The 16,907-nt window shown below is 49.0% G+C and overlaps 1 protein-coding gene across 5 annotated transcripts in view; it reads left to right on the top strand.

The window, feature by feature from the left end:
* The first annotated feature begins 4,001 nt into the window (after positions 1 to 4,001).
* Positions 4,002 to 16,907, top strand: part of Bcl11a (B cell CLL/lymphoma 11A) — a 96,821-nt gene continuing 83,915 nt past the window's right edge. For 3 of the 5 annotated variants that reach the window (XM_005367737.2, XM_026789563.1, XM_005367733.3), the window contains exons 1-2: positions 5,728 to 5,894; positions 12,625 to 12,954. In XM_005367737.2, coding sequence (XP_005367794.1) covers positions 5,840 to 5,894; positions 12,625 to 12,954 — 385 coding nt within the window. In that variant the 5' untranslated portion in view covers positions 5,728 to 5,839. Of the gene's footprint in view, positions 4,869 to 5,652; positions 5,895 to 8,108; positions 8,177 to 12,624; positions 12,955 to 16,907 lie in introns of those variants that run through there. The other 2 variants (XM_005367735.2, XM_026789562.1) reach the window with 2 other exon arrangements.

Below are 16,907 nucleotides of genomic sequence, written 5' to 3'. Positions count from 1 at the left end.
TGTGTGTGTGTGTGTGTGTGTGTGCGTGCCCGTGTGTGTGTGTGTGTGTGTCTTTTCCTTTTGTTTACAAAAGGGAATGAAGAAAAGCGGAAGAAAAAAGGAAGCAAATAGGTGAAAGCTGTTTTAAAGTTTGGTTGTGAAAAACCGCACTGACAAAATAGTTTCCTTTTAGCAGGACAAGATTGGTGGGGAGAGGGTAGAGAATAGAGTCCAACCTGTATCTTCGCTTTTTTCCTGGAGTAGATTGGTATTTATCCAAAAAGCATCGTTAAAGGAAAAATGTATCATTGCATCCTGGGTTCTTGAAACTGGCCAGTTTGGAAGCTTGTTACAATGTAAGCTGCTGGAGCAATGCACATATTGCCTTCTATTGTTAACTGTTCAGCTGCTAGATGTTTGGGGTGATCTTCTGAGCTGTCCCTGGTAGGAATGACTTTAAGGCTTAAATGAACTCTCACTGTAGGACTGCCTCACCAAAGCCTTATTGGTTTGGGGGGAAATTAATATAGTTTGGGTGGTTAGGAATTGGTTTTATGGGTATGGTAAGAGGATTTGTAGTTGGTTAGTTCATTGACTCAAAGGCAGTTTATTGAGCATTTACTGTGTCCTGAGTATTGTAGCAAGAATCCCTAATACACTACAGTCAGTGGACAACACAGCCTTGTACCTATGTGTCTTTTATGCAAAAGCTGGGATTGTTCTAACCAGAACTTCTTGTCTATTGAGATGAGTCCCTTAACTGTGACGATTGCTCCTCTTTCTCATGCATGATTGACTGAACACACAGCAGCCTGGTCCAGGGCCAGACCCACCCTTTCCTTTTCTCTTAGATAGGTGCATCAGGATGTATGAAGCAACCTGTCAGCCCCTCAGAAATCCAGGCAGCCACTGGAGAAAGACGTCAGACTGATGGATCTCTCAGGATGGGGGAAGCTGTGCCTTCCAACCCCATCCCAGAGGAAGAGTTAAGCCTTTGAGGAAGGGGCAGCACTGTCTACTCTTGGGAGCCTCCTTAGGTCCAGGCATCAGGTCAGTTAGGCAGCAGGGGCAAAGCCTCCCGCTCACTCCTCTACTCAAGCACAGCCTCGGCTCCTCCGAATGCATTGTCTAACAAACAGCAATAGGGCTAGCAGCCCCCCTCTCCACAGTCCCAGAAACCTGTGCTGAATGCAGGGTCCGGGCTGAAAGATGACTGCCCCTTTTCTATTTTCTGGTCTGTCAATTAGGTAACAACAGCAACAACAACAAAAATAGATAAAATAAAAAATAAATAAAAAAGAAGGAAAAAGGATGAATAAAAAACAAGATGGGACGGATTACATTTTTAATCATTCAGTTATTCATTTATTTATTTTTGTCTATAAAAGTGTTTCACCCTAAAGGCAGACAGTGAATATTTTAATCTTGTAGTTTTCATCGAGACAGACTTTTTAACTCTTGGTTCTCCAGTTCGCAGCGAGTCCCCGGTGTCAGGGGATGCTCACAGAGGGCTGGGGCTATAGTAAGCCTCCCTCTCGAGCTGTTTGTTGACCACATGCACGTTCAGAGCCCTGAAGCTAAAAGCACTTTACACCATAAAATAAAAGCACTGTCTTTTTTTCTAAAAGGTTACGTCTGGAGGCCACGCGGCTCATACTTCATACCGAAAACTACTGAAAGGACCATGAAACCCTCTGTGATTTACACCCTCTCTCTGCATTAGGGTATAGATCTACCCGACTCTAAAAATACGGTGGGTTCCTAACCGACGTGAATATATGTGCATTATTTCAGAAAGTCTGTTAGAAAACTTGTCAACACATTATAAAGCATAAACCAGGACTTGGCTATTAAGTACGGAGATCAGAGGCAGAATATATACTGCAGGAAGTATGGGGAGGCTCCTCCGCCGGCAAGATAAAAGGGGGTGGGGAGGGAAAAGGAGGGGTCGTCTGCTGGCCTAGGGTTTAGGCACTGTCGTCACTACAGGTTTGGGAAAGAGCCCACCGAGGTCTCTCAAACCAAGCAGCAAGGGTTCTACAACCCCAACGAAGTTAAACTGAACGGCTAGAAAATAATTCTATCGTTGTCATAATTTACTACTTTCTAAAAGCCACTTCTGGAAAGGTAAAAACACTTATAGTGTACCCAAGTGTGCACATTTAAAGTGACCTTTCACCCCGCTCCACAACACCACCTGCATCATTAATCAATACTTATGTAATATTTTCAAATCTCTTAGAACGCCACGTTTTTACTTCTTTAAACACTCATATACACTTCCCCTCCCCCATCTTCGGGCGCTGGAGTGAACATTCAGCAGCCAGGAGGGAGGGGCATCATCGGTACCCGCGAGCACGAGGGACCCGGAGGGGGGCCGGCTAGGACAGATCAAATGCCGACGCAGAGCCCTGGTTTTCTGAGCTGGGTGAAATCTGGTTGGGGGGGGAGGGGCGGGAGCGGATGGCAGGTCCCATTTCACCCTGGGCATTTTATGATGGAGAAATTAAATATATGTTAATCGTGGAAACGTTGCCGCTTTACCTCTGCACTGGCACCCAGGGCAAGCAGCTGCAACTGGCTTTTTAATGTATGTCTTTAGATGTGGCTTCCGAAGGAACCCCCCCGGAATCTGAAACAAGTGCAATAACACAGCAGACCTACTTCTAACTGAGTGCTTAATTTCCTATGATTTTTTTTAAAAAAGAAAATCAATAAAAATGGTGCCAGTTATTTATTGGAAATAACCACAGATAGTGGCCCTGATAGGGTGCCGGTTTTAGAGAGCACACGATTGTGTAATGAATTGTAATTCAGAAGACTGTTAAATGTGAACCACAGAACCTTTCAGAGGTAATAAAGTCATTACTTTTTACACTACAGCCAAGCCTGAAAAGCTTTATACACACCGTAATATATAAATCACACATATACAGTATATATTTCTACAGCACAATTTGTCCATGTATCTGTCTCCTTTCTGTATAGACTTTTATGGATGAGAACAAGATTCAAATCTGCCCAACCGGTCTTGAACGAGCCTGGCTTACTATTGTTACCTACAGGGGCATTTATTTATTTATTTATTTTCCAGAGGCCTCCGGGTTGAACTTTCTCAGCCTACCTACCCCCCAGAGGTCCACCTCGGAGTCCTGCCTCCCCTGGCACCCCCCGCAGCGGCATTCTCTTGGTGATTCTAAGGCTGGTTTAACAAGCAAAAAATCGAGGAAGAGGTGCTGGCCAGCTCTGAAGAACTCAGTGAAAAGGGGAAACGGTGTCCTGCAGTTAAAGCAATAAAGTCTTCCTGCTCCTCAAACAGACTGCGAGATCCCCCCCCCCGCCCCAAGGAAAACCAGCTAGAGGGAAACAACCCTCCCTCCCCACCCCAGTCTGAGCCACAGCTTTTCTAACGTCGGGCATCAAAACCTGTGTTTCTTCCTCTAAGGGGCCCGAAGCTTCGCCGAGTCAGGCAAGCCATTTTCTAATAGGTTTGAAAGTTTCCTAAGACACAGGAATAAACAGCCACAAGCCCGTGAGGCTGGGAGGTGGGCGAGCGCGAGCAAGCCCAGGGCCCTGCCTTAAAACAATACAGTCCCCCGCCGGGTGGGTGAATTTACGGAAACGACACCTCTCGGAGGAGGGGTGCAGGGACGCTGGGTGCAGCCGCTGGAGGAGAGCGGAGGAAGGCTCCTGGCTCTGCAGAGACTCACAGATGTCCACCTGCAGCTCGGGTCTCCACCCTGCGCCCTCCGCGCCTCCGGGGGACTCCTGTCCATCCCCCGCCCCCGCCCGGGCGCTGCTAGATTTGGACTCGGAGAGCGATCTCCCTGGCTGCGTCGGCGTCGGCGGCGACTGCGGCGGCTGCAGGGTGGTGCAGGCAGGCTGGGAGGCTGGGAGGCGGGAGACGCCAGGGGACTTTGCAGCACGTTTCTGAATAAACTTTCCAATCGCAGGGGGTGCTGTTGCTGTACATTTTACGTAAAACTGAAAGTATCCCACGCCAGAGTGAAGCCCGCTTTTTGACAGCAGCAGCGCGCGCGCGTGTGTGCATTAAAGAGACAGGGGTTTATTTCCAACAGGTCTTTCCTAATTTCCAGGGGAGGGCTGCAGAGAGGACAGAGGGGGCTTTGGGTTCCCGGGTGTGCGCGGTGGCTGCTGGCGCCTGGGCAGCACGGCCGTGACCCGAGAGCCTCACCACCGTGGCCTCCCGGCTGCTGCTGGTAGCCAGTTTCATTCCTTTTCCCATTTTCTCTTTCCTCAAGTAACAGCTAAGGAACAATTGTGTTCTGTCCTTAAGAAACATTTTCATTCCCTTTGCTCAGTGCTTTTGCATTTGCCCCGGTGTGGGAGGGGGTGTGTCCCTCCTTGGAATCAGGCTCGAGGACCTCCCGCAGCGACGGGAGCAGGTTCCCAGAGACCGGGAATCTTGGGGCTACCCGTGCTTTGTCCTCAGACCAGCGACTGCTCAGGGGTGGACGCCTGGGTGCCTCGAGCCCCGGCCCCGGGTGCTTCCCTCTGGGGACTGAACGCACCCAGAATCGGGCTTCTCGGTCTTTGTATCTCGGCCTCTCTTTCTGCGACCCTTGGGAGCTGGGGACTCAGGGTTTCTGTGTGTGGCATTCAGACCCGATCGCTAGTTGGGTCGCTCAGATCCCAAGTCCCTGACTTGGCCTTGGGGGCGCGCTCTCGGCCCTTGAGCCCAGGCCTGCTCCGCCAGCCTCGCCCCAACCCCCTCTCCAGGCAGCTTCTGCTCCCTCAGGCCCCGGAGCTGGCCTTCCGGACCGCCGACCCTCCAAACTTGGGCTAGATTTCGCTCTCCCGCGCGCTCCCTCCCGCCTCCCCTCGCCCAGTGCCGAGCTCTAACTTGGAGGCTCAGCTCTCAACTTCGGGTGATTTTTTTTTTTTTTTTTTCTTTCCTAGCTTTCCTTAGGCAAAGTTTCCCGAACGCTGCCGCGGGCTCGGGGCTTACACTCCGGCCCTGGGCGTCCGCTGGAGGGGAGGGGAAGTGGGTGTGCGCATGGAGGAGTGTGTCCGGGACCCACTCTACCTGGTTTCCCTCCGCCCGCGCCTCCCCGGCTCTGGGTTGCAGCGTCCTGGAGCACTCTTGCTCCCCCCACCCCAATAATTTTTTATTTTAGGGTCGGTGAGTGTGTGTGTGTGTGGAGGGGGGAGTGGAGCAGGGCGCAAGTCTTGCTCCCCCCCCACACTCCTCCCTCCCACCCCGCCGCCCCTTTCTTCTCTCCCGGCCACGCCACCGCCGCGGCGCTCGCTGCGGCCACTGGTGAGCCAGCCACCCAAGAGCCCCCTCCCCTCCGCCCGCCCCTCCCCCAGGGGCCGCGTCTGGCGTCTGCGGAGCCCCCCGCCCCGCACCTCCCCCGCCCCGCACTGGCCATTGGCTTGTCCTGGTCTCTTTTTCATGTCCAGCCCCTGATGTGTGTCCATTGGTGTGAGCTTCCCCTTCCCTCCTCCCCTTCTCTCCTGCTCGCCCTGCCCATGTTTTGTGTGTCTCTGTCCATCCAGACTCCTGACGTTCAAGTTCGCAGGGACGTCACGTCCGCACTTGAACTTGCGGCTCAGGGGGGCTTTTGCCATTTTTTTCATCTCTCTCTCTCTCTCCCTCTCTCTCTCTCTCTTCTCTCTCTCTCTCTCTTTTTTTTCCTTAAAAAAAAAAAGCCATGACGGCTCTCCCACAATTCATCTTCCCTGCGCCATCTTTGTATTATTTCTAATTTATTTTGGATGTCAAAAGGCACTGATGAAGATATTTTCTCTGGAGTCTCCTTCTTTCTAACCCGGCTCTCCCGATGTGAACCGAGCCGTCGTCCGCACGCCGCCGCCGCCGCCCGCCCCGCAGCCCACCATGTCTCGCCGCAAGCAAGGCAAACCCCAGCACTTAAGCAAACGGGAATTCTCGCGTAAGTAACCCAATAATAGTAATAATAATTATTAATCACGAGGGCGCGCAGGACGCTAAGTAAGAGTGAGGTTAAGAGAGGGGTGTGTGCATGCATTTAAAAAATTCAGGTGAAAACCCTTCGTTAGTCGGGGTAAAAAGAGATTAAAGGGGAAAAAGCCCCACATCCCCTCTCGAACGAGAACCGTGTGTGCACTTTAGAGACTGCACGCACCTTTAAATTTTATAAACAATTGACTCCTCCTCTTTCCTTCTCTCCGCCGCTTTATTTCTTCTTTCAAAGAGGAATGCAATGATTTCTACCCCAGTTTTGCAAAAATAATGAACAATGCTAAGGATGCGAACAACTCACATGCAAACCTGGGGGTGGGAGCTGGAAGGAAAGGGGGGTTGCTTCCACTTCACTATAGGAAAATGGAGGGGGGAGGGAGGGCGTCAAGTCTAAAAAACAATTCCTGGGGAGAAAAGAGGTGAGACTGGCCTTAGGACACCAATGTGTACACGGTCAAGTGTGCAGTGGGAGGAAAGTAGTCACCCCCACAATTGTACGAAAGTGGGACTGTAGAAGGGGGCCCCCCGGCGCTTCTCAGGCAGCCTAGTCCGGAGAGAGGGGCTGCAGCGCCTGGGAGAGCCGGGTGACCGGGAAGGACCAGAGTCGCGCCCGGCGCTGCCGTCTTTTGTTCCGGCCGGAGGTGGGTGTTTGTCCCGCCGCCTTTTGTGCGGGCTCCTCGCGCTTGCCCTCCTGCGCCGCCACAGCCGCCGAAGGGCAGGAGCAAGGGCCGAGTGAGGAGGCGGCCGGGGGCACGCGGTAGAGGGAGGGAGGGCGCACTAGCTGCCGCCGGCGGGTTGCCGTTGCCCGCCCCTCCTGGCTGAGCCCTGGAGGAGGCGAGGCGAAGACGCGTTAAAAAAAAAAAATTAAGTAACGCAAAAGAATGTACAATTCTTGCCCCCCACAAGAAACTAAATGTTCCGCCAGTCGTATTTCTCATCGCTTTCCTGGGATTCGTCCACATCCCCCACCTCTTCAGAAATTCCACAATCTTTAATAGAGAAAAAAGAAAAAAAAATAGAAAAAATATCCCTAATACCCCTTCCCCAAAACCCCATCAAGTTGCAAACTTAGAGCGCCGGCGGCGTGGAGAGGGAGCGAGGAACTCCCTCCTCTTACTATTTTTTGGAAGATTTTCAAAAAAAGTGGAAGTGGATTTTGATTGGGAAAAATCTCGTGTCTGAATGTTTACAAGCACCGCGTGTGCGGGAGCCTCCTGCCAACAAACAGACAGAGGACCGAGCGCGCCGCGGCAGCCCCGGAGCAGGCGGCCGCAGCGGCTGGGCCTCGCCCGACCTCGCCGCGCCCCAGTCTGGAGTCGGGTTCGCCCACCCGGCGCTCGCCGCCCACCCGCCAGGCACCGCGGCAGGCTACGCTGCGACTCCGCCAGCCCGGCCTGCGCTCCGGTCCGCCCCTAGCACAATGCCCAGCTCTCACTCCGACCTCCAGGACAGCGAAGGCTGCTGGGTGAAACTCGGTTTTGCAAAACATTTTTATTTTGCCAAGCAACTGTAAAGGCGAGTTCTGATAGTCCCCCTCCACTCCACGCGGGGTACTCTTAGATTTCTCTTGTTCTTAACTCTAGACGGCCGGGAGGTTACCACGTGCTTTCCCTGCCCCCCTCCCAATCTAGCCAGTAGTCTTTTTGGACCAAAGCAGTTGCCTGGCTAAGTTGAGGAGGGGGGCGAGGCAGGAAAGAAATGTGTTGAGTATGCATTTTGGGAGTGCAGGGTCCCCGAAATCAGCGAGACCCACCTTTGGATTCTTGCCCTATACCCTGGGCCTGTCTTGCTCCGGGGTTTCTGTGAGCTTATGTAAGAGTGCTAGCGGCTGTGGTGATTATCTCCACCTGAAGGTGTGCTTAGGCTGGTGGTGGGCACTTAAGAAAGTTTGAGTCCTGTAAGGAAAGGCATGGAGCGCCCCCCCCCCAATCAAATCCTCCTTTCATTTATGACTCTTAATTTTTGACCAAAGCTTGAAGGACCCCCTTCCCATGTTCTCTTCTGCTTTTGTTGAGGGAGGGGTGCTCATTGGGAATTGCTTCCCCCCCCTCTGGGCCCAGGAACTTGTCACACACTTCGGAAGCTCCCCCGCCCTGGCACGTTGCGGGGCCCTCCCTCTCCCCACCCCCGCGCATCTCTCCCTCGCCGCTCTCCCCCGCCCCCACTCCCACCGGCCGCGCCGGATACAGAGCAGACGCGGCGCGCGACGGTGTGAAGTTACAGCCCGGCCAGGTACCGGCGGGAAGGAAGGGCAGTGTTCGCAGGACTCGGGAAAGCCGGGACTTTGGGACATTCGGAAGGATGCTATGGGGGCGCAAGGGACAGTCTGGGAGGCTCAGTCCGAACTGCTCAGTACTAACTCTCCTCCCACTTGGGTCCCTTGTGGGATTCTGCAGACTGGGAGGGTTAATCTCTGCTGTCCCGGGAGGGACAGTAGACTAGGAGGCCAGTTGAAGGGGTCTGGCAGGGATCACTTCTTTGATTTTTCTGGGTGCTCAGAGGGCAGGAACCTCCCGGGTCCGATGACACCCCCAGCCCCCCTCCCGGTCCTCAGCTACGTGGACTGAATGAGCCATTTGGTCGCTAGGAGGCAGAACAAGATCAAGAAAAGCTCAGCGAACTTGAACCTGTACCAGAGCCTCCCCCCACCCCCTGCCCGGCGTTTCTCGGCGGGGGAGGGACGAGCGTTGAGAGAGTGGGGGTGGGGGGCAACTAACGGTTAGGCAGAATTCCCTTTCTCCACCCCCCATTACCCTTTAGGTCTTTGTTCTTCATTTTGACTTTAAAAATAATGCTTTTGGCTAGGGCAGTGGAGAAGCGCCGGGGCGGGCGCGCAGCCGACACCCCCACGTGCAAGGAGACCCGGCAACTCCACACTTCAGGGTCCTTTCAGGGAAGGCATTTTTGGTCTCGAGGAATTGGGAGAGCGCTCTCGAGCTTAGAGGCCTGACTGAAAGCAGGGATAAGGCAAGTTTGCCCTTGGCCTCTAGGTTCACTTTTTTCCACCCCCAGCCCCGCTCAGAGCGCAGGTTTCGGCGTCCACCGCAGTCTTACCTACCGGCTTGGCAACCCGACGCTCCCCCTCCCCGCCTCCTGCAGCTCTCGCCTGGAAGCCTGAAATCACAACAATAGTAATAGTTATCATCATAATGATGCGGGCTAGCAGCGTCATTAATAATGAATAACCGCGGTCGCCGCCTGGCGCGCACACGGTGCCCGGAATTACGGGCGAAACACATTTGCACAGATCTTCCAAAGTAAAAGTGTTAGCCTGTGCACACAGAATGAATTTCAGGACCCGCGCTCGGGGTGTGCGCTATGAAGCCAAGACTTGATCAGGTTTTCCAGCTCAGTTTTCCAAACCTTACTTCCTTTTCACCAACTAGTGGGTTCAGGGAGCCGGCGCTCTGCGGTAGCTCGGCTGGATGGGCGTGGAGGCAGCAGCCGAGTTCCCGGGCCACCCGTCGCCTCCAAGCTGTGACTGCGGGTCGCTCGCTGCTGCACGTGTTCGCTGTGCGCGCGGCCTGAGCCTGCAGCCAGGAAGGAGGCTGCTCGCTTTGTGCCGGGGAACCCGGGCGCCCAACTTCACTTTCTAAGCGGCCTACTCCCGCAGGGCCCCGGCCCCCGGCCTGTAGCCCTTGCCTTTGCTTTTGTTTCTTTGCTTTGCCTCTCTAATTTTTCAGCCTCGGTTTGCTTTATCGTGTTAAGAAAAGCCACTTGGAAAGCAAACTTGAAGACACAGCTCCCATTTCCCCCTCCCCCTTACCCAGCAGTCCTGATTTCCTAGCCTTCTCTCAACATTTCTTATAAGGATTTTGACCCCTTCTTTTAAATTTTGCAACGGGGCTGGGGGAAGGAGGAGAGAAATAAATACAAATATATAAATATATCTCGGTCTGCTGTCGCTGGGAGACTGAGACCGTCCAGTCTATCTTGTAGAAAGCAGAAGCATTTCATTTTGTCTTCATCCCCTTGTAGAGAGAATTCGCGGCTAATTATTGTGATTATTTCTCCACTCCCTTCCACTTCAATCGAGGACTCCCCGCTTTGTACCGAGTTAGGCCCGAGCTTAGAAAGGGTGGTATTGTAGGAGAGAATTAGGATGGAGTTGAATTGAAGGGAGGGGGTAAAATGGCTGAGGTTAGGAATGTTTTTAGGGAATGAGGAATTTGCATTAAAATACAGAGAAATTATCTGATGCCCAGAAAGGAAATGTTGATTGCCACTGAGAGAGGATGTCAATGCAAATCAGTAGGCTGCAGTAAGAGAATTGTATTTTCATATTTTCTTTGTGCCCCATTTGGTCCGATTTTTAAAAATGCAGCAGCAATAATAAAAAAACACGTTTTGATATTTGTCTGAACATTGCTAGCCAAATGTTTTTCAGGGAAACCGATGTTAAATGTATTTCATACATTAGGATATAATTCTTGTTAATTAGCAATAATTTATGTTAAGAGCATAGAAAATGTTGAGGTTACAGGTTTTATATCTGTACATTTGATCATCTTGTTATTTTCAAGAACTTTGCCTCCTATAAAATTAATTAGGTGAGATGTGGAGGTGTAATCAGCAACCTGTGAATTACCTCTTCATTTCCTGGTTCTGATTGTAAATCAGTTCAGTCACTACGTTTAGAAGACTTTTTGGTACCGAATTACCTTTAACTGTTTGATAGCTAAGAGACTATCCCCTTGCTCCTAATACTCTTCCTAGATTCTGAAGTCCTTCAGGCCCTAGGAATAAAAATAACAGCAACAAAAACAAAACCCCAAGTGAATCCTGATGATAGGATTTGCAAAAATGTTTTACCTTTAATAGAACAATTTTTCCCCCCTGAGCCTTTCAGTCTCTCAACCCCAGAACTTGCAGCTAAACAACGCCAGCCAAAAGGGCCACAGTTGCCAGTGTTCATTTGAAATACTTAATTCAAGCAGCAGAGCTCCTGGGTCAGGACCCCCCCCCCCCCTGACTTGGTCAAAATGAAAGCAAATGTGACAGGAATGACTGAGGTCGCAATGCAGAGCGGTTTCTTCCTTCCCCTCCTTCATCTGGGAAGCATACTTGCACGCTCTGTGTTTGTCTTTTGATCAGGATGTTGGGCAAAGAAACATATAAGTGCTTGCTTTGCTGTCTTCATTCGTAGGGAGATAACCTTCATATTCTCGTGATGACCTTATGTTAAATTAGGAGGCAGGCCGAAGGCGAGCACTGGTGGCATGTCCTACTTGAGACAGGTGCGGCTTCGGCAGGACGTTCGCAGTACTATTACACCCAGCACGTTAGGGAGTTACTCCAGATCTTCCCCTCAGCATCTAGCCTGGGTAGGGTTGAAATAAATTTAACCTGAGTTCACTGGATTTTTGCACTTTATCAAAATCTGTTCCAATATTCTACACTCAAATTAAAATCTATTTTTTGATTCTCTGTGGCTTTAAGTTCATTAAATGTGAAATTGGCAGCTTGCTAAAGAAGGTCAGACTGATTAACTGTTTAAGACTTGTACGTTGTCTGCTTTGCTTTATTAACTGGCAGCATCTTGGACATGTTTTGTATTTTGTGATTTTTTTTTTTTTTTACATTTTAGTATTTTAAGATGGTGTAAGCAAGATTTCCCAGCTCCCCTTTTTTCACTTGCAAGGTTAAAAAAAAAAAAGATAGAAGCTGCTCAGATAGATGCTGGAGTTGTAAAGTTTTTTTTTTTTTTTAAAAAAAGGCAGACAGGAAAGAAAGCCTTGTTATAACACTGGCTGGTGATTGTGAGTGCAGAAATATTCCATAATGAAGCGTTTGGAGCCCGTTCAGAAAATTAGTCAACTTTGACTACATTAGGTGAAACACCTGAACTCAGAAGAAAGGATGCCCAGCCTTCTGACGTGTGAGCTTGGGAGTCCACTCTGATTTTTATGTCATGGATGCCACCAAGTGCCAACATGTTTAGAATATTTCAGACATTCTTTTCTGCAGATTGGGGGGAAAAAAACCCGACTAATTGGCTTATTTTCTTAAGTACTCAAGACTGTCCCATTTAGTGAATGTGTCTGAGAAGTGCCAGTGAATCTGATATTCCTTTGATTTCGTGGAGTAGCTGAGGATGAGGACAGAAAGATCTTGGCGGTGTGAGACTCACTGCCTTGTGATGGCTAGTTAGGTGGATGAAGTCACTTCCTCGGGGCTGCAGTGTGACGGTGGCGGAGTCCTGGGTGGCGCAGCAGCCTTCTCTGCTGTGAGGCCACACATGCACAGTTGGCGCGCACATCCACCTCTTCTAGTCTTGGGCCTAAGAGTTAACTTACTGTACGGAGGGGAAGCAAATTTGGTTTCAGTTCACGTTTTAAACGTAATTGTTATTTAAGTTCTCTTTATATTGTGTTAACTATTAAGTCAGACTCTTCTCAAAAAATTTACAGTGTGTGTGTGTTCTCTAGAGTTATTCAAGTCAGGGGGATTTCATTTAGACCATGATGGCCACCCTCATTGAGAGGAATTAACTTGGTTATTGATAACCCTCCACATCATATGTTGCCTATCACACTTTTTTGGGGGGGGGTGTTAGATGGAGGTTGCTGCCCACCCCTGTCTTCGTGTGGTGAGGTGGGGGTGGGGTTGAGCATGTATGTCCTCCCTTTCCTCTCCACACTGGCTCTCTAAGAATTGTGCTTTTGTTTCTTCAACTACAGCCGAACCTCTTGAAGCCATTCTTACAGATGATGAACCAGACCACGGCCCGTTGGGAGCTCCAGAAGGGGACCATGACCTCCTCACCTGTGGGCAGTGCCAGATGAACTTCCCATTGGGGGACATTCTTATTTTTATCGAGCACAAACGGAAACAATGCAATGGCAGCCTCTGCTTAGAAAAAGCTGTGGATAAGCCACCTTCCCCTTCACCAATCGAGATGAAAAAGGCATCCAATCCTGTGGAGGTTGGCATCCAGGTCACACCAGAGGATGACGATTGTCTATCAACGTCATCTAGAGGAATTTGCCCCAAACAGGAACACATAGCAGGTAATTGAGAAGCAAGGAGAAAAGCTGTTTGCATGCTTTCTTTTTCGTTTGCAGAGGTGTTGTAGGAGCAGGAAGGCATGCTCAGGGGCTGTCTGTATTTCTCCATGTGACTGTCCATGGAAGTCTTGTTAAAAATCATCATTCCTGTTGCTTCTGTCTTGACTGCTGGAAATAATGTTTTCCCCACCTTACTGAGTCAGATGTGGGTGGGAAAGTGCTACACACTTGACATCCTCTGCCTGCTTCTGACAGTACCAGGTCTCTCTTCTTCCCCTTGCTTGCCTTTTTATTTTAATGTGTTGGACCTTACTACTCCTACCTCAGTTTCCAGTGTCCACTTGTGGGCTGGTGATGTATATAAAAGGCAAGGTAGCCATATAGGCATTGCTGTTGAGCCAATGGCTTGTCTGAAGGTTTGGAAGGAGTTAACTGAGTTCCAGGGCTAGCCTTGGATCCATACTGGCTGTCAGCCTGTATGGGGCTGTAATTAAACACAGCCCCGTGGTGGGATGACACGGTGACCTTGACTTTAAGATGCCATTTTCGACTGGCCAGGCCAGAGTAGAGAGGGCAGTTGCTGAAGCGCCCAGACATGCTTACTCGAAAAGTTTAAGGGCATGTTGGAAATTTCAAAAGGTTGGTTTGACAGGAATGGCTGCTCCCTGCAGCCTGCCTCCTCAGCTCAGTGATAAATGCTTCTCAGTGCTCTCTCTTGTCTCTGATGTGGTTTTGACAGATGTATCTTGATTTTGTTTGTGGTTTACACAACCACATGTCATTCTTACAAATGTCCAGTACCGGCTCCCCTGTTTCTTCTCTAGCCTAATGCAAAAATTTTCTTGAAAAAAAAATGCACGCACATATCCAATAGCGCTCTCTCTCTCTCTCTCTCTCTCTCTCTCTCTCTCTCTCTCTCTCTCTCTCTCTGTTAATTTTACCAAGGAGGTAGCTAGGTGTGTGGGTTTCTCAGCAGCTCCAGGGAAATGGAATTAAAAGCTAACAGAGGGACTTTAATTCCCTGCCCTAGTGGTAAACAGCAACAGTAGGTAGTGGCTCTTAAAACACTGTTTGCTTTAGCACATCAGACAAAGCAAAAGCAGATTCTGTGGTGACAGGCCTGCCACATCTGGGAGACAGTCTCTTTCTGCATTGCCCCCACCCTACAAAAGCAGGCCTGCTCATTTTTGGAAAGGCAGCGTAGATAGTCACAGGCTTTTGGAACTTGTCTCTGAAATGGTTGGACCATAATAGGTCAGTGATCCGGAGGGGATTAAATGGGATATCACCCTCACCCCTCTACAGCCACCCCCCCCCCAAGTCTGGAATATGATCATTAAGATCAAGTGTGGCATTTTTTTAATCTTTATTCTTTCTTCTTCTTCTTTTTTTTAATGCTTTCTGCAATAATACTCAGGTATTTTCCTTTTCGTGAAGTAAGGACTCTGCTGCCAGAAAAGCTGCTTGTATAGAGTGTTTTTCTAGACGCTACCACATTGAGCTTCCGAGACACGGAGGTTAAGATTTTTATCCCCCCCTCCCGTAGGATGTAGCAATGACCGTTTCCATGTGCTGGCTTGTGACTGGAAGGAAAATGCACAGAAGTGTAAGGCATGATTAATGAAGCAAGAGCAGGCGGAAGGGGATTTGTCGTCTTTGGAGATCCAAAGCCTTGCTAAATCACCAAATATGGAGGAAGGCTTGTGTGATGTAACATCGTATTTACATATCGAGCTGCTCGTTTAAAAGACAAAACACAGTGTCTGTCAGGCAGGAATTAAAACCACACTGTATTCCTGAAGGCTTAAATAGGTTTCTCAGTTGCAGGTTAGCCAGTTTGAAAACCAGGGCCTCTGTATTTTGAAGACAGATCTGAAGGCTGAGGAGAGCCGTTTAAATAGTTAGGGCTTTGGACTTGTGCTGTTGTGACTCTGCATGGATGTACTGGGAAAGAAATAGCCCTTAACCCGCTGGTTGCCATAATGATCCTGTGATATCTCAATAACTAGTGTGATAGCAGAGCCTAAAGAAGCCAAAAATGAAAAAAAGAAAAAAAAAGCTGCAAATTTGAGATCTATTTCTAGGGGTAATGGTACATTGTTTCTCTGAAATGGAAAGCTCTCTCTGATACTCATTGAGTGCACACATGCAATTCAGGTGAGGGAAACCTTTCATGCAGGAATAATTGCAACATCCTGATTCCTTCCATTGTGCCCCCTCACCTGTTTTTACCCTGGTCACATCTCCAAGTACGATGTCAGTGACTAGAATCACGACTTCTCGTAATTCACAGTAACGAATTAAGGGTTTCCCATAGCGAAATTAACGTTCTACCACTGCACATAAATTCTGATGCTCGGGACCCCAGGTGCCCCTGAAGCGAGGTTCTGGAAAGATGACTTGTACCCCCCGCTGGTTCCTCCATGGCAAGTCTACCAGGCTTTCCCAACAGTAAGCATTCAGTAGCCATCTGAACTGTGTCATAGGAGAGAAGCAGGGGTCTCTGTTGGGGAAGAAGTACACGGGTGAATGTCTACAAGAATATGCTTGGCAGCTACATGAAAGATAGCCATTTAAGCTTGCTGGGTAGGAGAGACTTTATGAAGTGATCTGAGTCAGGTTTGAGTTCGTTGTGTGCTCTGTGCCATTTTACAGTCAGGAAGCAGGGATGAAATCTCCCTCAGTAAAGATAGAATTTGAAACAGGGTAAGGTAGAATTCTGAAGGGCAGCAGTGAAATAGCTTGCATGTGGGCTGTGCTCAGGCCTCCCAGAATTAACTGAGATTTTTGTTTGTTTGTTTTGTTTTTTCAGGATGTTTTTGCCTGATGACTAGATGGATGTATGTTCTCATATACCATGCATATATGTTACCTATTTCCATAGGCAATGGCCCAGCTCCATTTCCAGTTTTGTTTAGCTATTCAGAGCCTTCTGTGATTGTTACCCACAGAGGCTATTGGAACAGTCTTCATTGAACTGGCTGTTATCAGCTCATATTGTGTGGTCCAGTTCATCAATATGCGTGTCAGAAGCCCATCGACAGATAGGGGCAGCCTTTGACTGATGGAGCTCTCTCTCTCTCTCTCTCTATTTTTTTTGAGTCTTTTATTTTATGATGAGTAAAATATTCATTGAAGATTAGTGAGTACGAAACTGTTTTTTTCTTTCACAGAAAAGGCCCCAAACATTATCTCCCAGTGTCAGTCTTGAAGTTTTGGCTCATTGCATATGGGAATCTTTAAATTAGGATTAGCCTATCATAAAGTTAGCAGAAATCTGCTAAGATGCAGGGCAGCCTGCTGCTCCTGATGGAACACTGTTGTTTTCTCCTCCCCTAGCATCTAGAATACAGGCATTTTCACTGGGGTGCTTGGAACCATCCGCCTAGACAGAGCAACTGGTCTGGCTAATGAAACACAAGACAGATTCTCTAATGAGCAGGGAAATATTAAAAGCAGCTGTATTAGCATGTTACTTACAGGTAAACCAAGTGATACCATTCTGCTTTTCCGAATTTACAGAACTAACTTCCCCTTTCTCATTGTACCCAATCTCATTCTTTGCCTAGGCTAGATTGAACTGGAGGATGTGTTTGTATATTAATTGTAAATGAGACTATAAATGACAGTATTTTATTATGACTACCTATTTTTTATTTCTCTTTATTTGTATGATCCTGAATAAAAAAAAATACTGATCTCTGAAGTCAATTTTCAGTGTGGCAGCAAAAACCGGAAAACACCACCGTTCAAAGAAACAAATGTACTGGCAAATGTTTTATTTACCTTCGGAGTCCGTAGAGCAGGGGAGGTGGTTTTGTAACAAATGCCCAGCATTTTCATAGGGAGGCCGTATTTGTGAGGCCACTGCCCACAGACTGATGTTCGTAGGACTGGGAGTACTGTATACAAGCTGTATTTGTAAATAAGACAAGGAAAGGTTGTGGACTGGCAGC

This window comes from Microtus ochrogaster, unplaced genomic scaffold (assembly GCF_000317375.1).
Source record: "Microtus ochrogaster isolate Prairie Vole_2 unplaced genomic scaffold, MicOch1.0 UNK22, whole genome shotgun sequence".
Lineage (NCBI taxonomy): Eukaryota > Metazoa > Chordata > Mammalia > Rodentia > Cricetidae > Microtus > Microtus ochrogaster.
This window is presented reverse-complemented; position numbering and strand designations above follow the sequence as displayed.